The sequence below is a fragment of the Tachyglossus aculeatus genome, chromosome 21 (assembly GCF_015852505.1).
Source record: "Tachyglossus aculeatus isolate mTacAcu1 chromosome 21, mTacAcu1.pri, whole genome shotgun sequence".
NCBI classification, from domain to species: domain Eukaryota; kingdom Metazoa; phylum Chordata; class Mammalia; order Monotremata; family Tachyglossidae; genus Tachyglossus; species Tachyglossus aculeatus.
The window spans coordinates 56,342,622-56,368,718 of record NC_052086.1 but is presented as its reverse complement, the minus strand read 5'-3'; the positions used below and the strand labels follow the sequence as shown (position 1 = coordinate 56,368,718).

Below are 26,097 nucleotides of genomic sequence, written 5' to 3'. Positions count from 1 at the left end.
TGGGGAGGGGAGCTCCAAAGCCCCAACTCCTGGAGGCAAAAACTATCAGCGACCCAATGAAGCAGCATTTCCCCTGGTTCCTTCCACGATGCCTCGCACCAGTATTTCCAGGCTCTGGCCGCTGGATACAGCCTCCACACCCAGCTCCTCCCCATAGCGTTTGTAAAGAGTTCACAAATAATAAAATAAAATAAAATAAAATAAAATAAAATAAAATAAAATAAAATAAAATAATACAATACAATACAATAAAATAAAATAACATAAAATAAAATAAAATAAAATAAAATAAAATAAAATAAAAATAAACTGAACTCAAAACATAGCTGTCACCTTAGCAAAGACAAAGCTCTAGACTGTATGCTCCTTGTGGGCAGGGAACATGTCTTCCCATGCTATCGTACCATACTCTCCCCAGCGCTTACCAATAAGCGGTCAGTAAATACCACTGATTGATGGCCTCTGTGCCAAGTTTCTTACAGAACTCTTGGAGGACGTAATGGAAGTCAGGGAATGAGCCTCAAAGAAACAGAGTACATTGCCCTTCTCCTTCATCCCTTTTAGGTTCTGTTTTCCCAGGAATCATTACAAGTGAGGAAGTGTGCTGGCTTCCGATCCATCCTCAGGATAGAGCACTGGCTTGGGAGTCAGAATAATAATACTAATAATTATGGTATTTGTTAGGCGCTTACTACGTGCCAAGCACTGTTCTAAACACTGGGGCAGATGCAAAATAATCAGGTTGTCCCACATGGGGCCCACAGACTTAATCCCCATTTTACAGATGAGGCAACTGAGGCACAGAGAAGTTAAGTGACTTGCCCCAAGTCACACAGCTAAGTAGCCAACTTGTACTTCCCAAGCGCTTAGTACAGTGCTCTGCACACAGTAAGTGCTCAATAAATACGATTGAATGAATGAATGAAAAGTAGCGGAGCCAGGTATTAGAACCCACGACCGTTAACTCCCAAGCCCGGGCTCTTCCCATGAAGCCATGCTGCTTCTCAGAAGGCCATGGGTTCCAATCCCGGCCCCACTACTTGTCAGCTGTGTGACTTTGGGCAAGTCACTTAACTTCTCTGTGCCTCAGTTCCCTCATCTGGAAAATGGGGATTAAGACTGTGAGCCCCACCATGGGACAACCTGATCGCCTTGTAACCTCCCCAGCGCTTAGAACAATCAATCAATCGTATTTATTGAGCGCTTACTGTGTGCAGAGCACTGTACTAAGCGCTTGGGAAGTACAAGTCGGCAACATATAGAGACAATCCCTACCCAACAGTGGGTGCACAGTCTAGAAGGGGGAGACAGAGAACAAAACCAAACATATTAACAAAATAAAATAAATAGATATGTACAAGTAAAATAGAGTAATAAATATGTACAAACATATATACATATATACAGGTGCTGTGGGGAAGGGAAGGAGGTAAGACGGGGGGATGGAGAGGAGGACGAGGGGGAGAGGAATGAGGGGGCTCAATCTGGGAAGGCCTCCTGGAGGAGATGAGCTCTCAGTAGGGCCTTGAACAGCATTTTGCACATAGAAAGCGCTTAATAAATGCCATTATTATTATTATTATTATTATTATTATTATCCACCCCAGAGCATAATAAAATGCCTGGCACATAGTAAGCATTTAACAAACACCACGATTATTATTGCTATTATTATGAGATACGGAACCCATAAAAAGAGGTCAGGAGGGCTTGGAAGGAATCACATTGGCAAGAGTGTGGGCCAGGCCACTGAGAGGTTTTTTTCTGGCTAAATAAAGACTTTTGCAGGCCCAGTGAGTGTTGAAATCCAGCGGCCAGGATGCAATACACCGGGTACCCTCGAGCCACCACCCAGAGAGAAGAAAAACCCTTCTTTTTCATCATCATCATCAGTCGTATTTATTGAGCGCTTACTATGTGCAGAGCACTGTACCAAGAGCTTGGGAAGCACAAGTTGGCAACATATAGAGACAGTCCCTACCCAACAGTGGGCTCACAGTCTAAAAGGGGGAGACAGACAACAAAACCAAACATACTAACAAAATAAAATAAATAGAATAGATATGTACACATAAATAAATAAATAAATAAATAGAGTAATAAATATGTACAAACATATATACATATGCACAGGTGCTGTGGGGAAGGGAAGGAGGTAAGATGGGGGGATGGAGAGGGGGATGAGGGGGAGAGGAAGGAAGGGGCTCAGTCTGGGAAGGCCTCCTGGAGGAGGGGAGCTCTCAGCAGGGCCTTGAAGGGAGGAAGAGAGCTAGCTTGGCGGATGGGCAGAGGGAGGGCATTCCAGGCCCGGGGGATGACGTGGGCCGGGGGTCGATGGCGGGACAGGCGAGAACGAGGTACGGTGAGGAGATTAGCGGCAGAGGAGCGGAGGGTGCGGGCTGGGCAGTAGAAGAAGAGAAGGGAGGTGAGGTAGGAGGGGGCGAGGTGATGGACAGCCTGGAAGCCCAGGGTGAGGAGTTTCTGCCTGATGCGCAGATTGATTGGTAGCCACTGGAGATTTTTGAGGAGGGGAGTAACATGCCCAGAGCGTTTCTGGACAAAGATAATCCGGGCAGCAGCAGGAAGTATGCTTTTCCCCACCAGAGGGCAAGGGACGAGCTACCTTAATCTGAAGGCATAGGAAGCCATCGAACAGACGGGCGGACAAAAAGGCTTTTGTGGAAATGCAAGGAATTCTTCAGTTACTGAGGGAACATCCTGTCAACATACATAACCCAGGCTGTTGGGTAGGATCGAGATTTTCCAATTAAAACACCACACACATTCCTCCCGGGAAAAGGCCAGCCCACTCGGGCTGAAAATTCCGCTCCGCGTACGCATTCCGAGCCGGAGCCGGCTTCCCTGCAAGCTGGATGGGCAACTGGGTGTAAGCACAGAACAGTCCCTGGGACTAACAAGATTGTCCGTGTGCCTTTTACTTAACGTAGAGAATTAGAAATTATCCTTGGAAGGTGGTTGGGATCAACAGGCTTGGGGTTTTAATTCCAGTAGATCTGCCCTTTGTACATCAAAAACCCAGGTTACACCTGTCTACGTGTTTTGTTTTGTTGTCTGTCTGTCTCCCCCTTCTAGACTGTGAGCCGGTTGTTGGGTAGGGACCGTCTCTAGATGTTGCCAACTGGTACTTCCCAAGCGCTTAGTACAGTGCTATGCACACAGTAAGCGCTCGATAAATACGACTGAATGAATGCTTAGCGGTTTTACCAGCTTTGAAATGGAACTGGCGATCCTGCACAGCGATAAGGGGATCGAGGGTGACCTAGTTTTTCTTTGAGCTCAGGGCCTCCTTCACACCAGAACCGCGGGGCCCGGGAGGGTGACGGTCTCCCGTGGGCCACGGGGAGGGAAATCTCCCCCGGAATAACACAACAATGAAGCAGCGTGGCTCAGTGGAAAGAGTCCGGCCTTTGGCGTCAGAGGTCATGGGTTCAAATCCCGGCTCCGCCAGCTGTCAGCTGTGTGACCTTGGGCAGGTCACTTAGCTTCTCTGTGCCTCAGTTGCCTCATTTGCAAAATGGGGATTAAAACTGTGATCCCCCTTTGGGACAACCTGATCACCTTGTAACCTCCCCAGCGCTTAGAACAGCGCTTAGCGCTTAGTCTAGCGCTTCTAGACTGTGAGCCCACTGTTGGGTAGGGACTGTCTCTATATGTTGCCAACTTGTACTTCCCAAGTGCTTAGTACAGTGCTCTGCACACAGTAAGAGCTCAATAAATACGATTGATTGATTGATTGCTTTGCACATAGTAAGCGCTTAACAAATACCATTATTATTATGGGTTCAAATCCTGGCTCCGCCAACTGTCAGCTGTGTGACTTTGGGCAAGTCGCTTAGCTTCCCTGTGCCGCAGCTGGAAAATGGGGATTAAAACTGTGAGCTCCCCGTGGGACAACCTGATCACCTGGTAACCTCCCCAGCGCTTCGAACAGAGCTTTGCACATAGTAAGCGCTTAATGAATGCCATTATTATTATTATTATTATTATTATTATTATTAGCACACAAGTCTCCAGCTCTTCTTACACCACCACCCTCAGGCCCTGCAGTTAAGGCTCGGGCATCCCCAAAGCCTCTTGGGCCGACTGCCCAGAGTTAAGCCCAGAACTGACGCTCTACGAGTTGACCAGCTGGCCTTATTCCACCTCAGCAGCCACAAAAGGGGATGTTCCTAGAAAAGACTATTGAAAGAAAGCGGAGCAAAACCAAAACCCCAAACTCAAATCAACTCAGCTCAAGCCCGCTTGCCTCACTCCGAGCTCTTCGGAAATCCCTTCGCTCGTAGCATCTGGTCCCGGCTGCCGGCTGCCTGCAAGCCGGTTTCAGTGTTCACACGAGCAGTAGGAAGAGCTGGGTGCGTGGTTTTTTACCAGATAATGTAACATCTCGAGTGCCCTGAAGAGGAGGAGAAGGAAAAGGAGAAGGAGGAGGAGGAGAAGGAGGAGAAGGAGCAGTAGGAGAAGGAGGAGAAGGAGCAGGAGGGCCTGAGGCGTTGGATCAAGCACAGAAACTATCTAGCGCAACTGTTCTTCCAGGATATTGCTTTCCGAGCCATGATGGCCCGTTCCCCGGGGGGCCGGCATTCCCTGCCAGATTCCTCCGTGGGGCCCAGAGGTGCTGAAGTCCAGGTCCGCACTGCCCAATCAATCAATCAATCAATCAATCAATCGTATTTATTGAGCGCTTACTGTGTGCAGAGCACTGTACTAAGCGCTTGGGAAGTACAGATTGGCATCCCAAATACAGAATCATCTTTCTAATCTGTGTACGTCATTCTGCGTGTCTGTTTCATCGGGTTCCGGTGTTCGTTTCTTAAGTAAAAAGCAGCTGATTTGTAGAAGTTGCCTTGATCTGCTCAGGATAATTTAGTGGGAATTTTCTGGCGTACCAAGGTGGGGAGAAAAAATCTCAAGCCTGGGGGATAGCATGCTCCTGATATGCCACGGCATGGTTTCAAAGAAATATGCTTACCTTACTAGTCAGTTCTGGAAAGAAAGAGAAAATGCCACATGGAATTTGTGCTTGATCAGTACAAAACGGCCCTATTTAACGCTGCTCTAAAGAGTAATTTAAACAGGGATTCCCTGAGAAGTGTCCTTTTTTTGTGGTATTTGTTAAGCGCTTACTATGTGCCCAGCACCGTACTAAGAGCCGAGGTAGATGGAAATGTAGAGAGACCGCCCCAGTCCCCAGCTCGCTTCTCCTACTTGGCCCTTGTAGGTTCCTTCCTGGGAAGCAGCGTGGCTCAGTGGAAAGACCACAGGCTTTGGAGTCAGAGGTCATGGGTTCAAATCCCGGCTCCGCCACTTAGCTGTGTGACTTTGGGCAAGTCGCTTCACTTCTCTGTGCCTCAGTTCCCTCATCTGTCAAATGGGGATGAAGACTGGGAGCCCCCCCGTGGGACAACCTGATCACCTTGTATCCTCCCCAGTGCTTAGAACAGTGCTTTGTACCTAGTAGGCGCTTAATAAATGCCATCATTATTATTATTATTATTTCACTCTGCCCTCTCTGGTTTCTGACTGAGGAGGAATGAAAACTCTCTCCTCCACAAGGCTCCGTGGGCAGAGTTCAGGACAGCCCACTCTCAGAGACCTACAGTACCAAAGCTCACCCTCGTGTTTTCTACTACTTAGCATGTACTGCCTAACAGCCTACCTATGCTCCTCTCTGGATTCAGAGAGAGGAAACGGGAGAGGGAGAGTAATGGCATTGTGATTTCAGCTCTAGATCATCATCAATCGTATTTATTGAGCGCTTACTGTGTGCAGAGCACTGTACTAAGCACTTGGGAAGTACAAATTGGCAACATATAGAGACAGTCCCTACCCAACAGTGGGCTCAAAGATCCCGACACACACGGGCGGCCTCAGTTCCCTGGGCTAGAGGCTGCCCTCCAACCACACACCTTGAAAGGAATGAGAGGAAAAAAACAAAACAAAAAAATCCCCGGGAAATCAGTTCTTGCCCCACATCTCTTCATCTCCAAGGATGAAGGGCTGTCCCAGACTGGTGAATGAGGATGGGAAACACAAACATCTTCTTCTTCCTTTTTTAAAGAACCTCTTTATCTGTTATACGGTACTCTCCCAAGCGCTCGGTAATGATAATGACGGCATTTATTAAGCGCTTACCATGTGCAAAGCACTGCTCTAAGCGCTGGGGAGGTTACAAGGTGATCAGGTTGTCCCACGGGGGGCTCACAGTCTTCATCCCCATTTTACAGATGTGGGAACTGAGGCCCAGAGAAGTGAAGTGACTTGCCCAAAGCCACACAGCTGACTAGTGGCAGAGCCGGGATTTGAACCCATGACCTCTGACTCCAAAGCCCGGGCTCTTTCCATTCAGTCGTATTTATTGAACGCTTACTGTGGGCAGAGCACTGTACTAAGCACTTGGGAAATGCAAGTCAGCAACATAGAGAGCCGGTCCCTACCCAATAACGGGCTCACATTCTAGAAGGGGGAGGCAGACAATAAAACAAAGCATGTAGACAGGTGTCAGTCGTCAGAACAAATAGAATTAAAGCTATATGCACATCATTAAGAAAATAAATAGAATAGTAAATCTGTACAAGTAAAATAAATAGAGTAATAAATCTGTACAAATATATATACAAGTGCTGTGTCCAAAAGCACAGTCTTTTAGACCGTGAGCCCACTGTTGGGTAGGGACTGTCTCTATATGTTGCCAACTTGTACTTCCCAAGCGCCTAGTACAGTGCTCTGCACATAGTAAGCACTCAATAAATACGACTGATGATGATGGAGAGCCATGCTGCTTCTCAGAGCTCCGCACCCAGTAAGCACTGAATAAATACGATGGGTCGATTGACTTATCTCACAATAATAACAATGATGATGTTGGTATCTGTTAAGCGCTTGCTATGTGTCAAGCCCTGTCCTAAGTTTGGGGTAGACACAAGCTAATCAGGTTGGACACAGTCCCTGTCTCGCCTATTGCTTAGTCTTAATCCCCATTTTACAGGTGAGGCAACTGAGGCACAGAGGCGTTATGTGACTTTTGCAAGGTCACACAGTAGGTAAGTGGCAGAGCTGGGATTAGAACCCAGGTCCTCCTGACTCCCAGCTTCGCGCTCGATCCACTAGGCCGTGGCGCTTCAAAAATGGGACAGTAGAGAGGACTTGCAACGGGACTTCTTTTGATTACTACACATTCGCATCTCGGCCTCGGTGACCATACCAATCGCCTGCTTCACGCCCTGGCATTCTCGGAAATGCCAATCAAAAAAATCCTAGCTTTCTGCTCCTGGGGCAGAGCCTGAAGGGGCCAGGTGTGCGCTTCCCTGGACCCTGGGAATGCAGCCACTCTTCGGGCCCTTCGAATCACAAGTCTCCTGAGAGAAGCGGTGAGTGGGACCTCCCTAGAATCAGACTGGGATAATAATAATAATGATGGTATTTGTTAAGCGCTTACTATGTTCAAAGCACTGTTCTAAGCGCTGGGGTAGATACCAGGTTATCAGGTTGTCCCGCGTGGGGCTCACTGTCTTAGTCCCCATTTTACAGATGAGGGAACTGAGGCACAGAGAAGTGAAGTGACTTGCCCGAAGTCACACTGACAAGTGGCAGAGCTGGGATTCGAACCCATGACGTCTGACTCCAAAGCCCGTGCTCTTCCCACTAAACCACAGCTGCTTCTGTGGGCGAGGGTGGGGGGGACGACACAAATGATTCCCAAAGGAAGCTGTCCCTTTCTGCAGAGATCATCTTTCTGCAGAAGCACTGTGGGGAATGTTACTCCCCTCCTCAAAAATCTCCAGTGGCTCCCAGTTAACCTACACATCAGGCAAAAACTTCTCACTCTCGGCTTCAAGGCTGTCCATCCATCCCCTCGCCCCCTCCTACCTCACCTCCCTTCTCTCCTTCTCCAGCCCAGCCTGCACCCTCCACTCTTCTGCCGCTAATCTCCTCACCGGGCCTCGTTCTTGCCCGTCCCACCATCAACCCCCAGCCCACGTCCTCCCCCTGGCCTGGAATGCCCTCCCTCCGCACATCCACCAAGCTAACTCGCTTCCTCCCTTCTGAGAGCTCACCTCCTCCAGGAGGCCTTCCCACACTGAGCCCCCCCCTTCCTCTCCCCCTCCCCATCCCCCCCGCCCTACCTCCTTCCCCTCCCCACAGCACCTGTATATATGTTTGTACAGATTTATTACTCTATTTATTTTGCTTGTACATATTTACTATTCTATTTATTTTGTTAATGATGTGCATCTAGCTTTACTTCTTGTTTATTCTGGTGACTTGACACCTGTCCACATGTTTTGTCTTCTTGTCTGTCTCCCCCTTCTAGACTGTGAGCCCACTGTTGGGTAGGGACCGTCTCTAGATGTTGCCAACTTGTACTTCCCAGGGGCTTAGTCCAGTGCTCTGCACACAGTAAGCGCTCAATAAATTCATTGAATCAGTCAATCAATTCAATCATTAAATACGATTGAATGAATGAATGAATGAATCCGCTCATTCCCCCGCAGATTCTCAGGCCCCCACGAAGAGGGTCCACCTTAGGATGTGCTAAAGTGGACCACCCTCCTCTCCAGCCCTCAAGCCAGTGACTCCCGGCTAAACGGCAGCCAGGAAGAAGGGTGTATGAGGGCCCGAGGAAGGAGCCCGGCAACCAGCAGGATCGGTGCCGGGAATAAAACCTGAGAGCGGGCAAACAGCAATGACCCAGACTTCTGTCTTCTGAATTCAAACTTGCACCGGCCCGGCAGCTTCTCTCCTGCCTTCACCTCAGGGGGAGAGAGAGGCACACTGTTTGGTGCAGCAAAGCGGAACAGCGTTAGCTCCAAAAGAGGGCCAAGGCAGCCTGGGTCTGCACTGGGTGGGGGGTGGGAGAGGAAGGGGAAAACCCCACTACAGCAGCACAAGCCCACAGAGTCTGCAGTCCACTGTATTTGTTTCTACTAAGCATGTGTGCGCTAGAAAATCAATCTGCCTGAGCAGTTACTGCTCTTCCCCCCGCACGCCCCCTCCAACCCCCTGTCGGCATCGCCCACACACATACGCCCTTCCTTTTCTGCTGTCAGTAGTTTGGGGATTTTATTTTATTTTTTTAATAGCATTTATTAAACACTTACTATGTGCAAAGCACTGCTCTAAGCGCTGGGGAGGTTACAAGGTGATCAGGTTGTCCCATGTGATGCTCACAATTTTAATCCCTATTTTACAGATGAGGTAACTGAGGCACAGAGAATTTAAGTGACTTGCCCAAAGTCACACAGCTGACAACTGGAGGAGCGGGATTTGAACCCATGACCTCTGACTCCCAAGCCCGGGCTCTTTCCACTGAGGCTGCTACAACGTTTATACTGGGATCAATAGGGATTCTGCAAGCCCCAATTTTTTTTTTTTCTTTAATCAACATCTTCCCCGTGTTGCAACAGTTTACTGCACCCTCTCTCCCTCCATTGTTCTGGTTACACTCACAGGAAGAGATCGATAACAGTACAAGTTAAGTTAGAAAAGTTCAGGGGGGGAAAAAATGTTATCACCAAATCCCTCAACACATCAGGACTCAGTACAGTGCTTTGCACATAGTAAGTGCTTAATAAATGCCACCATTATTATTATTATTATCAGGAGCTTGCTGAGGTGTCCCAATGGCAGCCGTGGGGCTCGGTCAGGTTGTCACATTTCAAACAGGGCACCTCCCTCCCTCCCACCCTTCCTTCCTAACGGTTCTCCCTCCCCACTAAATATAGTATCTCCACCCTGATGGTCCACGACCAGAAAGCCAGCAGTTGGAAGCTGCAGGAAATGGTTTCATAACGCGCTTCGATCAGTACCGCGAAGTTCCCAACTCCCCCCGCCCACCGCCCCGGCCCCATCCCAAATCCCAGTACGCAATGGTTCACTTCCCACTCCGGCTCGAGGCCCCCCGACCACAAATGAACTCTCTTCTATTCTCCTTAAGGCACGCCGGGACCTCAGAGGGTGCACTGAGGAGGCCACGCGATGCCTTTTCAGTCGAAGGCAGGATTTTCTTCCTTCATCTGGTTGGGGGTGCACCACGGCCCGCCCAAGACTAGGGGTTCAGGCTGGTGTGGGCAGAACCGGACTCCGCTGACTATGATTTCATCCCTGCAAGCGTAGGAAATCCAAGATCGTGCAGAATGCCTAGGCACATCCCAAGGAAATTCCAAAGTCCTAAGGGTGGAACAGCTAGGAATTACGGCTGTAAGGGGAGAGGAGGGAGAGAGAAAAGGGGGTGTAAGATGGAGCTGAAGGGGAAGCAGCATGGCATAATGGATAGAGTACGGGCCTGGGAATCAAAAGGTCATGGGTTCTAATCCCAGGTCTGCCACTAGTCTGCTGTGTGACCTTGGGCAAACCGCTTCACTTCTCTGTGCCTCCGTTACCTCACCTGTAAAATGGGGATTGAGACCGTGGGACAGGGACCGCGTCCAACCCAATTTGCTTGTATCCACCCCAGCGCTTAGGACAGTGCCTGGCACCTAGTAAGCGCTTAATAAATACCACAATTATTATTACCGGTTAGGAGTGGACAGAAGCTCATTTAAAACAGGTTGCCCCAAGTGGATCAACCTCTAAGCCTTTAAACACACCTCACTGAACCACCCGTTTGGGAAAGGGGGACGGTCTTCTCAACTGAAGGCCTCAAGTCCCATTCTCCACACACCTAACACACAGTCCTTCTGAGTGACCCTGAGAGATGGACTCCCTCCTCTCTGGAGCCCTAGAACCGCACACGGAGCCAAAGGGACTTGGAGAGGAAGTGGGAGGGAGTTTCGCCGGCACTTTGGGGTCAGAGGACATCACACCTACTCAAGCATATCATAAAATCATTTCCTGCCGCTTCCAAACTTTGACCTCCTTTGAGCTAGAATCACACCTGTACAGGGCGGAGGAGGGGTGGCGGGGAGGAGCGGTCTGCTTTGCCTACTCTGAGTTGCCATTTTGGTCTGCCTTCGCCCAACTGGCTACACTCGGGCACCTGACCAGACAATGGCCTCACTAAGGCACATGATTCCCCCTCTCTCCCTTTCTCTGGACAGGGTTTTCTCTAACGGGCCAGTCCGGACAGGCCTGGCTCCCGTCCCACGTCAAACCCGGACAGTCGGCGAGCCGATGCCCAGCAAAGTAGTCTGCAACCTTCCAGCAGCCCAAGTCAAAGACCAGCTCCTCATCAAACCGGGGTCCAGGGTCGAGGAAAAAGGGGGAATGCCACTCTCCCAGCAATGGGCAGTCGGGGAGAGAGAAAAGCCGATCCAATTAAACCGACCACAACACGTGCTTGAGAAAAAAAGTGACTCTCTAAACCATCTAATAATAATAATAATGATAATGAATAATTAGGGTATTTGTTAAGTGCTTACTATGTGTCAAGTTTTAAGCACTGGGGTAGATACGAGTTTATCAGGTCAGATACAGTCCCTGTCCCACACGGGGCTCACAGTCTACGAAGGAGGGAGAAGCAGCGTGGCTCAGTGGAAAAAGCACGGGCTTTGGAGTCAGAAGTCATGGGTTCGAATCCCGACTCTGCCACATGTCTGCTGGGCGACCTTGGGCAAGACACTTAACTTCTCCGAGCCTCAGTTACCTCATCTGTAAGATGGGGATTAAGACTGTGAGCCCCACGTGGGACAATTTGATCACCATGTATCCCCCCCAGCGCTTAGAACAGTGCTCTGCACATAGTAAGCGCTTAACAAATGCCATCAAAAAAAACAACAAAAATACGACTATTGAATCCCCATTTTACAGCTAAGGAAACTGAGGCACAGAGAAATTAAGTGACTTGCCCAAAATTCCACAGCAGGCAAGCGGCGGAGCTGGGATTAGGATCCAGGCACCCCAACCCCCAGGCCCGTGTTCTTTCCACTAGGCCTCCCTGCTTCCCACAGAATAGCTGCTTCTTCTCTACAGCTATTCCGCTGTAAAGCCCCATTCCAACCCCAAAGGTGAAGGTACCATACGTCATTCATTCATTCAATCGTATTTCTTGAGCACTTACTGTGTGCAGAGCACTGGACTACGTGCTCGGGAAGTACAAATCGGCAACAGATAGAGACGGTCCCTACCCAATAACGGGCTCACAGTCTAGAAGGGGGAGGCAGACAACGAAACAAAACACGTAGATGGGCGTCAAAACCGTCAGAACAAATGGAATTATAGCTATATGCACATCATTAACAAAATATATGTCCACGTGGAATTGGTCCAGCAGACAAGTCATTCGCCCGCCTCTCAGAGGTCAAAGGGAAACTTTCCTGGAAAAATCGCTAAGAAGTTCTAGAAGGGGAACTAGGGTGGCCTCAGCGGGCATTCAAGGAGCCCGGACCCATCTCTGCAGACGCAGAAGTTGCAGATGTGAGTGACGGCCATTATGCAATAACATAACAGGACGGCATCATACGGAGGAGCCTTTTATGGAAATCCACACACGCCTCATCCCATTTCCACAGCCCAGTTTTGCTGCCTCCAATCCCAGATGGCTCTCTTGGGTTCTGCGGATCATCTGGCCTGCCTTGGAATTCCTCCCGGACCTCCCCGCACCCATCCACCCCTCCCTAATCTGAGATGTACAGGCCCAACCAAGCTACTTGGGGTAAAGCTCAGCCAAAAGATCAAAGACTCACATAGCTGTGACAAAGCCAAATCTCGAAGGATAGATACATGTGCACATCCTTACACACAGTTGCTTCTCTTACCTGCAAATTTCTTTTTAGTATCTGTCTCCCCCAGCCCGACCATAAACTCCTCGAAGGCAGGGATCGTGTCTACTAGTTCTACTGTACTCTCTCAGGGCTCAGGAGAGTGGTCTGCATGCAAATACCACTGGCACCCCCTTCCCCCCCGCAATCCCCTTTTATGGCTTCTCTGGTTAGCAGGACGGGAAACTGCACGGTGGCAGGGTCACCAACACGCTTGCGTTGCTGCTTGCACGTGTAGGATACTAGGATGAAAATTCACAAGCAGACACACTTAAACATGGACCTTAGAATCGCCTGCGAGATAGGCCTGAGACGGCTCATTCGAGTCCTGCTTAGGTCCTCCGGTGTGAATGTAAAGAGGCCCCTCAGGCTCATAATCCTGGCCCGGGCAGGGAATTAAATACTCTGCCACGCCAAACCCGCTCACTCGGAGCTGTCCCCTTGGCTACTCCTGAGGATGTGAGCACCTCTAAGGCAGGGGCCGGGCCCTGGAAATCTGTCTAGCGGCTAGGATGAGTTCTTAACGAATATCACTGGTCGACTGAGCACGGACAGGATGTCCAAAATGTGTTCGGTTCAGCTGTTGGAAATCAAAAAGGACCGATTCGATCAGAAACCAGAAGAGGAAAGAGTTACTGGCGCAGAGCCCGTTCCCTCCCCCAACCCCAGCCAAGGGCCTAGGAATGGAGAAGCTATAAGCACTTCCCAACCTCGATCAAGGGCTCCCACCGGGAGACGTAAGGAGACGGCTGCCACGGCACAGGGGACTGAAGTTTTAAGGACAAGAAGAACATCCAAGAGAGAGGTGAGTCCTGAGTGGGTCAGGGGCCAGGTCCAATCTGACGTTTCTGCGACTACCCCAGCGCTCAGCACAGTCATTTGGCACTTAGAGCGTGTTTAATAAATGCCACTCACTCCAGCTATTATCGCTAAAGAGTTAAGATCTCATTAAGGTGGCTCCCTCCAGCTCGCACGGAGGCTCTGCAGAGCACACCACCACCCAGGCTCCCCTCTGTCCTCAGCATGCTGCCCCAGAGCTCACATCCTCCTTTTTATAAGTTGCTTTTTTGGGTTTCTATGACCACTACCAGTGAGGCCAATAGAGAGGGGAATCAACAGGAAGCATCAAGAATGGACCAGATCTGACTTAAATGGGCGATGTGCATGAGACAGTAGTGGTGGCCCAGCTTTCTGAGCCTCAGAGAGGCAGCACGGCCCAGTGAAAAGAGGACAGGACCGGGCACCAAGAGACCAAAGTCCTGGCCCTGGCTTTGCCACTCACCTGCTGTGAGGCTTTGGTCAGCTCGCTGAACTTTTCCGTGCTTTAGTCTTTTCATCTGCAAATGGGGATCAGATGCCCGCTCTCCCTCCTTCTCAGACTGTGAGTCCCATAAGAGAGTGGGACTGTGTCCAATCTGATTATTTAGTAGCGATCCTGCCACACGGCACAGAGCGAGCGTTTAATAAATGCTATCCATATTATTTAGGAGTTGGGGATCTCCGGACACTGATCCTGATAAACGAAGATCATTTATTTCAAGGGCAAACCCTTCTGCACAAAGCACGGTAGTGTGTTTTTTAGAGTTATAGCGGTCTCCCCGACTCTGCTTGATTTCTCCTTTTTAGTTTCATTTCCACCTTAAATGACATTATTACTACTCTCTTCCCCCAGAACAAGTGTGATAACCCAACTACACTGCTAAAGGCAAAGCTCAAAGTTGCTCATCCTGGCCTAACCACCAGAAGAGTCACCCAGACCTCACACTTACACTGTAGTAATAAGACCTCATTTGGGATAGCGTGCCTTTATTCCGCTAAAGGTAACAATAATAATAATGATGGCATTTATTAAGCGCTCACTATGTGCAAAGCACTGTTCTAAGCACTGGAGCAGTTACAAGATGATCAGGTTGTCCCACAGGGGGGCTCGCAGTCTTAATCCCCATTTTACAGATAAGGGAACTGAGGCACAGAGAAGCGAAGTGACTTGCCCAAAGTCACACAAGTACTTTCAGGCCATTACTTCATTCTAGTCTTACAGCATTCCTATTAGGTAAGAAGAGGTCTCAAGCGCTTAATACAGTGCTCTGCACACAGTAAGTGCTCAATAAATACGATTGATTGATTGATTATCCCCACTTTTCAGATAAGGAAACAGAGGGCCAGAGAAGTCACGTGACATACCCAAGGTCACACAGCAGGCCAGGGGCAGGGCCAGGACCAGAACCCAGATCTCATTAGACCATCAGCTCCTTGAAGGCAGGGATCAGGTCTATCGACTGTATTGTACTCTCCCAGGTGCCTAGTACAGTGCTCTGCACAAAGGAAGCACTCGATAAATACCATTTATGGATTGAGCCTGACTCCCAGAGCCACTCTCTGGACCATTAGATAATAATAATAATGATGGCATTTATTAAGCGCTGACTAGGTGCAAAGCACTGTTCTATCACCCAGAAGACTCAGGCAGCTAATCAGAGTAGGCATCGAAACATTTAAAGGAATTTAGAGCAGTTGCGGATGGGTGCAAAGTAGACTTCCAGCTTAACTGGGTAGTCCCAAATATTCGTTCACGTTTCCAAAGTCACCACTGACCTTTTCCTCGACTCACTTCTCCCATTCGACCCTGTCCTCCCCCCTGATTTTCCCGTCGCTGTAGACGGCACCACCACCTTTCCTGTCCCTCACGCCTGTCACCTTTGCCATTATCCTTGACTCTCCTCTCTCATTCAAACCCACATATTCAATCTGTCACTACAATCAGTTGACTCGACCTTCAGCGACACGGCTAAAATCTATCCTTTCCTCTCCTTCCAAACTGCTAGTCTTGCCCCACTCCAGTCTGTACTTCGCCCCGCTGCCCAGATTATTTTTCTACAGAAACGTTCAGTCCACGTCTCCCCACTCCTCAAGAATCTCTAACGGTCGCCCATCTGCCTCTGCATCAAACAGAAACGCCTTACCAGAGGCTTTAAAGCACTCAGTCACCTTATCCCTTCCCACTTTCCCTCTCTGATTTACTACTCCAGCCCGGCCCACGTACTTTGCTTCTCTGATGCCAGCCTACTCACTGTACCTCGATCTCATCTATCGCACAGCCGAGCTCTCACCCACGTCCTGCCTCTGGTCTGGAACGCCCTCCCTCTCTTCATATCCGACAGACAATCACTCTCCCCACCTTCGAAGCCTTACTAAAAGCACATCTCCAAGAGGCTTTTCCCGACTAAGCCCTCATTTCTTCTTTTCCCGCTCCTTTCCTGCACTGTCCCCGCACTTGGATTGGCACCTTTCATTCGCCCCTCCCTCAGCACCGCGGCACTTATGTACATATCCATAATTGATTTATTTGTATTACTGTCTGCCTCCCCCCACAGTCTCACAGACTGTGAGATCACTGTGGGCAGGGACTGTGTCTATCACCTCTGTTATACTGAACTCTCCCAAGCACTGCTCTGCACACAGTAAGCACTCGATACGACTGATTGATTGACTGATCACCTGCAAAAACCTAGGCTGTCCAGTCTTAACCAGAACGTGTGACCTTAAGTCAGCAGCTCCTCATTATTAAAAATCGGCTTATCATCCTTCTGCATTTACAGAACATCTTTCCCCAGTGGGTTCATTAATTCCTTAAGCATGGGTGTGAAGGGCCCTGTTTGAGCCATGTCTAAAAGATAATGCCACAATTTCTGGGAGAAGCAGCATGGCCTAGTGGCTACACCACAAGCCTGGGAGTCAGAAGGTCGTGGGTTCTAATCCCGGCTCTGCCACTTAATAATAATAATAATGATAGTAATGTTGGTATTTGTTAAGCACTTACTACGTGCCAAGCACTGTTCTAAGCGCTGGGGTAGATACAAGGTGACCAGGTTGTCCCACGTGGGGCTCACAGTCTTCATTCCCATTTTACAGATGAGGGAACTGAGGCCCAGAGAAGTGAAGTGACTCGCCCAAAGTCACACAGCTGACAAGCGGCGGAGCCGGGATTGGAACCCATGGCCTCTGACTCCAAAGCCCGGGCTTTTTCCACTGAGCCACGCTGCTTCTCTTGTCTGCTGTGTGACCTTAGACGACTCACTTCACTTCTCCGTGCCTCAGTTACCTCATCCGTAAAATGGGGATTAAGACTGTGAGCCCCGCTCGGGACGGGACCTGCGTCTGACCCGATTTGCCTGCAGCCGCCCCAGCGCTCAGCGCAAGTGAGAGCTTAACAGATACCACGATCATTAGTATTATTATTAGCCACGATCGGACTCAGGGAGCCATCGCTGCTAGCCTCAGTTCGGGGAGCTCACCCAGAGGCAGATGCGAGCCTCAGGAGGGGAACAGGATGAGCAGGATGATTTCTGTGGATAATAAAGATGGAGCCACTTGGCTGCTCCCAATCACGTCTCTCCCTACTTTCCGCCCTCTGCGGCACCCCTTCCAAGCCAGGAAAGGAGAGCACTGCCCTCGTTGAGGCATCTTACCCTGGGGAAGAGCTGGCTATTGCCCTTTTAAGTTGGGAAGCCTGCAGAGAGGCCAGTTGCAGCATGCATGCTCTGCCTGTGAGTCAGCAACTCCATTCAGTAGCATTTTATCCCCGCTGAGTCAATCTGGGCTGCACTAGAGGCCTCAGTGTCCACTCTCCCTCCTGGAGGAGCTAAGCACTCTGCCGGATCGGAGCACCAACTCACCACGAGCCCCCCCCCCCCCGGGAGACCGTTTCCCGTGCGTCACCCCGAGGGCCGGGGAAATCCCCCTCGACCTCCACACTCCATCCATTTCGGGGCAACTCAGGAAGAAAAGCAGCGAGGGGTCAGAGGTCAAGAATTCCCCCCCGTCCGTGACACACGCTCACATGGCGGACAGTGGTGGCCAAAGGAGATGGCTTAAAGTAAACACTAAATAGACGATAAGGGTCAGGGCCGAAATGCCAAAAACTCTACTCCAAATCCAAAGCCGCACAGTTCCGTGCCACTGTTTTAAACCCGGGGGAGGGACCCGACACCCCCTTCCTTCCCCCTCCTCCCGCAGGTTTTGTTTTCACTCATCTGTATCGGACTCGCAGGAAGGTGTATCACAAGCTACAGCTCGGGAGGTTCAGATCGGCGAGGCGTGGAAAATCGACACTGACTCTGCTATAACTGACGGCAACATCCGATGAAGGAGAACACGGGCTTTCCTTTGAAAAGGGAGCAGCAGACGGAGCTTCTTGCCTGGCTACTAATGAAACTTTGCCTCTTGAAGTACTGTAGGGTCAGAGGGGCTGGGGAAAAGACAGACGTGTGCCTCGGTGCCGCACCTTTCTGAAGACGTTTAACCCATTAACCCTGGAGAGCCACATCATCATCATCATCATCAATCGTATTTATTGAGCGCTTACTATGTGCAGAGCACTGTACTAAGCCCTTGGGAAGTACAAATTGGCAACATATAGAGACAGTCCCTACCCAACAGTGGGCTCACAGTCTAAAAGGGGGAGACAGAGAACAAAACCAAACATACTAACAAAATAAAATAAATAGGATAGATACGTACAAGTAAAATAGAGTAATAAATATGTACAAACATATATACATATACACAGGTGCTGTAGGGAAGGGAAGGAGGTAAGATAGGGGGATGGAGAGGGGGACGAGGGGGAGAGGAAGGAAGGGGCTCAGTCTGGGAAGGCCTCCTGGAGGAGGTGAGCTCTCAGCAGGGCCTTGAAGGGAGGAATTATTATTATTATTATAGGAAGGGAGCCACAACCACCTCCGTGTGTCACTGGCTGCAAAGAATTTGGCTACAAGGAGGAGTCAAGGAAGGAAGCTAAAAGATGAAAAATGTAACAGATCCTTAAGGTTAACCAACCCCTCCCTGCCTTGTTCAATTCTTTTGGTTGAAAAGAGAGAAAAGGCAGAGTCAACAGAGAAGATGGGCATTTACGTAGACACCCGCACCGCTCCCACCAAGCAGTGAGCTAGCCATGACTGCTTATTTGCATCATTCGATGGTTGACTACGTAAGCACAGGCGAAGGAGCTAATGTGGAACCAGTCTACATCGAAAGAAAAGCCAGAAGAAGTAGCAGTGCAATTTGAATTTTTAGATGGAGTCAGACATCGGTAAAGAGCAACTGCTCAGATCTAATATCGGGAAACTTTCCTAGGGCACGCCAACTTGGAAGAAATGACGCCAAATCACGTGGGCAAAGAAGTCCGGCTTTGCCCTCTCCAACAAATACCTCTGCCGACGGAGTTGCAAGGCCAATGCACTTCTGGGGTGGCGATGGGAGAGGATTCTCCCCCTCTAGACTATAAGCTCCTTGTGGGCAGGATATGTGTCTAGCAACTCTGTTATACTGTGCTTCGCACGTAGTAAGCGCTTAATAAATGCCATCATTATTATTATTATCGTTATTATACTCTGCAAACAGTGAGCACTCACCACTGACTGAAGGACGAGGAGGAGGGGAAATCTGCCTCAGAGGTGGGCAAAGCAAGCAACCCAATGATGCCATCAGCTCTCTGATCAACCACCTATTAAATCATCTTTCTCTTTAAAGACATCGAACATAATATGTTTATTCCTCCTCCAGAGCAACTGCAATCATTGTCATTTATAGTCACCTAGAGAAGTTACAGCACTGCCCGGAAAAGATTTGCTTCTGTCACGAGCAGCTGGCGGGCTCAAGCTACGGTCCTCTCCGCCGCCGCACACTGGGAACAGCCCAGGCCCAACTCGCCTGCAAGAATGGAGCTGCATTTTGGGGGGAAGAGAGGGTGCCTGGGTCCTGAGGGGAAGGGGACAGGGGGTGACGGTATAAACCCGACTCGCCATCCTTGAGCTGCAAACGGGGGCCCCTCGGGCCAGAATTCCTCCCCAGAAAAATCTCTCTTTCCAGTACACCCCTCAAGCCACAGTCTTCCCCCCATCCTTTCACTCATTCATTCATTCACATTTATTGAGCACCTAACTGTGTGCAGAGCACTTTACTAAGCTTTCGGGAGAGTACGCAGCATGGCGCAGTGGAAAGAGCCCGGGCTTTGGAGTCAGAGGTCACGGGTTCAAATCCCGGCTCCGTCACTTAATAATAATAATGATGGCATTTGTTAAGCGCTTACTATGTGCAAAGCACTGTTCTAAGCGCTGAGGAGGATTCAAGGTGATCAGGTTGTCCCACAGGGGGCTCACAGTTTTAATCCCCATTTTACAGATGAGGGAACTGAGGCACAGAGAAGTGACTTGCCCAACGTCACACAGCTGACAGTTGGCGGAGCGGGGATTTGAACCCATAACCTCTGCCTCCAAAGCCGGTGCTCTTTCCAGTGAGCCACGCTGCTTCTCACGCTGTGTGACTTTGGGCAAGTCACTTCACTTCTCTGGGCCTCAGTTACCTCATCTGTAAAATGGGGATTAAGACTGCGAGCCCCACGGGGGACAACCTGATCGCCTGGTATCCCCTCAGTGCTTAGAACAGTGCTTTGCACACAGTAAGCACTTAAATACCATCATCATCATCATCATCACAATATACAAATAAACTGATGCAGTTACAGTCTAGCGGGGGAGACAGACATTAATATAAACAAATAAATTACAGCTATGTGCTTAAGTACCGTGGGGCTGGCGGGGGGGTGAATAAGGGGAGCGTGTCAGGGTGACGCAGAAGGGAGTGGGAGAAGAGGAAGGGGGAGCTTAATCAAGGAAGGCCTCTTGGAGGAGACGTGCCTTCAATAAGGCTTTGAAGGAGGGGAGAGGACTCCTTCCCCTCCCCACAGCACCTGTATATATGTATATATGTTTGTACGTATTTATTACTCTATTTTATTTGCACATATTTATTCTATTACTTTAATTTTGTTAATATGTTTTGTTTTGTTGTCTGTCTCCCCCATCTAGACTGTGAGCCCGCTGCTGGGTAGGGACTGTCTCTAGATGTTGCCAACTTGGACTTCCCAAGCGCTTAGTCCAGTGCTCTGCACACGGTAAGCGCTCAATAAATACGATTGAGTGAATTAATGCATGACTTGCCAGATTTGAGGAGGGAAGGGCGTTCCGGGCCAGATGGAAGATGTGGGCGAGGGGTCGGTGGTGAGACTGATAATAATACTAATAATGATGGCATTTATTAAGTGCTTACTATGTGCAAAGCACTGTTCTAAGCACTGGGAAGGTTCCAAGGAGATCAGGTTGTCCCACGGGGGGCTCCCAGTCTTAATCCCCATTTTACAGATGAGGGAACTGAGGCACAGAGAAGTTAAGTGACTTGCCCAAAGTCACACAGCTGACAAGTGGTGGAGCTGGGATGAGATGTAGGTGCAGTTGAGAGGGTTAGCGTCAGAGGAGCGGAGTGTGCAGGCTGGCTTGTAGTAGGAGAGTAGTGAGGGAAGAGGGGGCAAGGAGATACAGTGTTTTAAGCCAATGGTGAGGAGTTCCTGTTTGATGCGGAGATGGGTAGGCCACCTTCCTCCCTCCTTCCTTCCCCTCAGCCTGACCCCAGGGCCCGGGAAAGCATCCAAAGTTGCCGTGGAACACCAGCCGGACAACCAGCCAAATAATAAAAAAAAATATTACCGTTGAACACCAGCTATGTGTAGCGCCATACTAAACACTTTGGAGAGTACAAAAGGCTAGTGTGCAAGCAGGTATCTGGAGCTGCACACACAGCTAATAAAAACTGTATCTGTTAAGTACTTCTGGGTCGAGCCCTGGAGTGCTAACAGGAATAATAGCAGCGTGGCTCAGTGGAAAGAGCCCGGGCTTTGGAGTCAGAGGTCATGGGTTCGAATCCCGGCTCAGCCACATGTCTGCTGTGTGACCTTGGGCAAGTCACTTCACTTCTCTGAGCCTCAGTTACCTCATCTGTAAAATGGGGATGAAGACTGTGAGCCCCACGCGGGACAACTTGATCACCTTGTATCTCCCCCAGTGCTTAGAACAGTGCTCTGCACATAGCAAGCGCTTAACAAATGCCATCACTATTATTATTATTATTATAACTGTGGTATGTGTTAAGACCCTTACTATGTGTCAGGCACTGTGCTGAGCGCTGGGGTGGATACGTGAAAATCGAGTTGGGCACAGTCCCTGGCCCACGAGGGGCTCACAGTCTCAATCCCCATTTTACAGATGAGGTAACTGAGGCCCAGAGAAGTGAAATGACTTGCCCAAATCCACACAGCAGACAAGTGGTGGGGCCTGGATTAGAATCCATGACCTTCTGACGCCCAGGCCCGTGCTCTACCCACTATGCCATGCTGTTTCTGCCTTCTCGTACTGGGGTAGAATCAAGATAATCACGTCCCAGTCCCTGTCTTCCACAGGGCTCAAGCAGAGGGAGAACAGGAATTTAATCCCCTTTCTACAAATAGGGAAACTGAGGTACAGAGAAGTTTGGTGACCTGCTTGAGGTCACAAGCCGGGCTCATGGGAGTGCCGGGATTAGAACTCAGGCCCTCTGACTCTCAGGCCGGTGATCTTTCCATTCATTCATTCAATGGTATTTACTGAGTGCTTACTGTGTGCAGAGCAATCAATCAATCATATTTATTGAGCGCTTACTGTGTGCAGAGCGCTGCACCAAGCACTTGGGAAGTACAATTCAGCAACAAATAGAGGCAACCCCTGGCCACAATGGGCTTACTGTCTAGAAGGGAGGAGACAGACATCAAAACAAACAGGCATCAATAGCATCATGAGGCCACACTGCTCCTCTATCCCCAACTATCCCCACCCTAGCTCACTTCATTTCATAGGTTCCCCGCCCTCCAAGCCCCCTATATCATTATTTAACCTCCCACCCACCATGCTGAAGTGTTCAGCAAGCGGCGGGGGCTGTGCATTCAAAAGTTGGTACGTCAGAAAGTACGACCGCCCCGCACAAATATCTTCGAGCAACAAATCCTTCAAAATATAGTCCTGATCTCAACCGCCTAACTTTGGTGGCAAAGGAGCCGAACTTGGGAGGTCTCCTATTTACCCACCTGTGAATGCCTCTGAAACTATGAAAAGCATGTTATTCCTTGACATGCCAGCTCCCCACGGTTCCTTTACTGAGTATTTCAATCGTTACTCACGGACAGTTGGGCAACGGTCAGGTATCCTGGCATCTGCATTTATGCAAGACGTAATTGCGCCTTAATAATCCTGCTGACCTAAATAATGTACAGCCCCCAGCCAGTCCATACTTGAGGACTTGGGTCATTGAAAGTGATGCGGCAGAATCCACAAAGGTGACAGATACGGCCTTCCCCGGGAGACCCGCCGCCCCCCGTCCTGCTGCCCAATACATAACACAATTTCCCTTCAGAGTTTGTTTTTTTAGGGCAGGATTGAAAAAAGTGAGAAACCTGCTCACTGAGGGGCTTCCCCTCCTTTCACAATCCTCAGGAAACAAACCAACCTGAGAACTGTAATTGCTGCCTCGGATCCCCGGGCCCTGACTTCACTGGTATTCAGAGTTTACAAACCTATCCATCAGAAAGCTTCTGTTTCTTCTTCCATCCTGCAATAGGACTCTCTACTAGGACCTGCTTCCTCTGGACTCCAGAGGCCCGGGCACTGAAAAACTTGTTGCTTAGAGCCCCCCGACTGCTGCTGAACCAGATTAAGGATTCTTCCTCAAACCAGGCTGAAGTGCCAAGTTCAATGCATCTCCTTTTCTGCAAATGTCCCCCCGTTTCCCTGGGATGACCTGCATTCCCCCCTCAATGACAAACCGTTCTCCGCTTCTACCGCCTCCTCTGAATTTCCAGGAAAGAGCCTACACGGTGGGGAGGAATGAACAGGACACGGTTTCCTCTTCCCAGAACGTCTCCGTCGGTCCCGTGGGCAGCCCAACTCTGCTACGGGGATGGCAAAAAATCATCCGAGAGGCAACGAGTGCCTGGCTTTACCTTTCGGAAAGTTCTCGGAACCTGAGGCGGGAAGGAGGCCCTGCCCGCGGCTAATAAGAAATGTTAAATTCATCTGTGACACTTGAAGGCAGGGCAGAGGAACACCGCGGAAGGGATCCGCTGGGATTCTCCTACGCCTCAGGTGCAAGTTTGCCACCACAGGGAGAGAAGATGGGGTGAGAAGAGGGGCAGCCGTCTCGGGATGCGGGGCCAAATCTGACACTAGTGACTGAACGCCCCACGTGGGACTGGGACTGTGTCCAACCTGCATCTACCCCAGCGCTTAGAACAGTGTTTGACACATAGTAAGTGGAGTGGGGCAAAAATTGACATCAGACACACCCGAGCTGGGCGCCCTGTGTAGGACTGGGACTGTGCCCAACCTGTATCAAGCCCAGCGCTTAGAACGGGGTTTGACACGAAGGGGAAATGGGCCAAAATTGGCCATCAGAAGAACGGTGTTTGACACGAAGGGGAAATGGGCCAAAATTGGCCATCAGAAGAACGGTGTTTGACACGAAGGGGAAATGGGCCAAAATTGGCCATCAGAGCCGGGTTTAAGGGAGAGATTGGGGCCGGAGCTGTATCCAACCTGTATCCAGCCCAGAGTTTTGAACAGTGGTGACCACAGGGTGTGTGGTGTGGTGGAGGGGAGGGGGTGACCCTGGCATGTGTGGGTGACCCCAGGGGTGTGTGTGTGTGTGAGTGAGTGAGTGAGACCCCCCCGCCCCCCAGGGGTGACCCTGGCATGTGTGGGTAACTCCAGGGGTGTGTGTGTGAGTGAGTGAGTCCCCCCCCCGCCCCGGGGTGACCCTGGCATGTGTGGGTTACCCCAGGGGTGTGTGTGTGTGAGTGAGTGAGTCCCCCCCCCCCGCCCCGGGTGACCCTGGCATATGTGGTTGACCCCAGGGGTGTGTGTGTGAGTGACTGAGACCCCCCCCCGCCCAGGGGTGACCCTGGCATGTGTGGGTGACCCCAGCGTGTGTGTGTGTGTGTGTGTGTGTGTGTGTGTGTGTGAGAGAGAGAGAGAGAGAGAGAGAGAGAGAGAGTGAGTGAGACCCCCCCCCAGGGGTGACCCTGGGGTGTGTGTTTGTGTGAGCCCAGGAGTGATCCCGGGTGTGTGTGTGTGGGGGGGGGGGGTGTACACACCCAGGGGTGTGGGGGGAGAGGGGTGAGTGACCCCAGGGTGTGTGTATGTGTGTGCGTGTGTGTGTGTGTGTGTGTGTACACCCGTGGGGGGGGGAGAAGGGTGAGTTACCCCGGAGGGTGGGGGGAGGCGGTGTGTGTGTGTGTGTGTGTGTGTGTGTGTGTGCGTGCGTGTGTGGAGAGAGAGACAGAGAGAGAGAGAGAGAGAGAGACCCTGGGGTGTGTGGCGGGGGAGGGTGGGGGGTGACATCGGGGTGTGTTTGTGTGATCCCCAGGGCTGTGGGAGGGGGAAGGGGGAGTGACTGACCCCCGGGGGGGGGGGAGAGGTGTGTGTGTGTGTGTGTGTGTGTGTGTGTGTGCGCGCGCGTGGGCGCGACCCCTCGGCGTCCCGGCTCTTACCTTTGGGGAGGGACATCGTGAGGCGGGCGGGCGGGCGGCCGGATGGCCGGACGGACGGCAGGCCGGGGAGGAGCAGGAGGAGGAGGAGGAGGAGGTGCCCCGGCGGAGGGAAGCCACGCCCCCCGCGGGCGGAGACCACGCCCCCATCGGGCACAGGCCGCGCCCCCATCTGCCGAGGCGTGACTGAGTGGGTGGATGGGTCAATCAATCAACCAATCAATCAATCGTATTTATTGAGCGCTTACTGTGTGCAGAGCACTGGGCTAAGCGCTTGGGAAGGACAAGGTGGCAACATATAGAGACAGTCCCTACCCAACAGCGGGCTCACAGTCTAGAAGGGGGAGACGGACAACCAAACCAAACCAAACATAGTAACAAAATAAAATAAATAGAATAGATGTGTACAAGTAAAATAAATAGAGTAATAAATATGTACAAACATATACACATGTATACAGGTGCTGTGGGGAAGGGAAGGAGGTAAGATGGGGGGATGGACAGGGGGACGAGGGGGAGAGGAAGGAAGGGGCTCAGTCTGGGAAGGCCTCCTGGAGGAGGTGAGCTCTCAGTAGGGCCTTGAAGGGAGGAAGAGAGCGAGCTTGGCGGATGGGCAGAGGGAGGGCATTCCAGGCCCTGGATGAATGAATGAATGAGGGAGGGAGGGAGGGAGGGAATGAGTGAGTGAGTGAATGAGTAAGTGAATGAATGAAAGTGGGTGAATGAGTGAAAGTGAGTGAGGGAATGAATGAATGAAAGTGAGTGAGGGAATGAGTGAGGGAGTGAGTGAGGGAATGAGAGTGAGGGGATGAGAGTGAGGGGATGAGAGTGAGGGAATGAGAGTGAGGGAATGAGAGTGAGAGAATAAGAGAGTGAGAGAATGAGAGTGAGAGAATGAGTGAGGGAATGAGAGTGAGGGAATGAGAGTGAGGGAATGAGAGTGAGGGAATGAGAGTGAGAGAATGAGTGAGGGAATGA

At 50.5% G+C, this 26,097-nt stretch overlaps 1 protein-coding gene across 1 annotated transcript in view; it reads right to left on the bottom strand.

The window, feature by feature from the left end:
- Positions 1-25,149, bottom strand: part of MAP2K3 (mitogen-activated protein kinase kinase 3) — a 71,395-nt gene extending 46,246 nt beyond the window's left edge. The window contains exon 1 of the mRNA XM_038762528.1: positions 25,123-25,149. Coding sequence (XP_038618456.1) covers positions 25,123-25,138 — 16 coding nt within the window. The 5' untranslated portion in view covers positions 25,139-25,149. The remainder of the gene's footprint in view (positions 1-25,122) is intronic.
- Between the last annotated feature and the right edge of the window lie 948 nt (positions 25,150-26,097).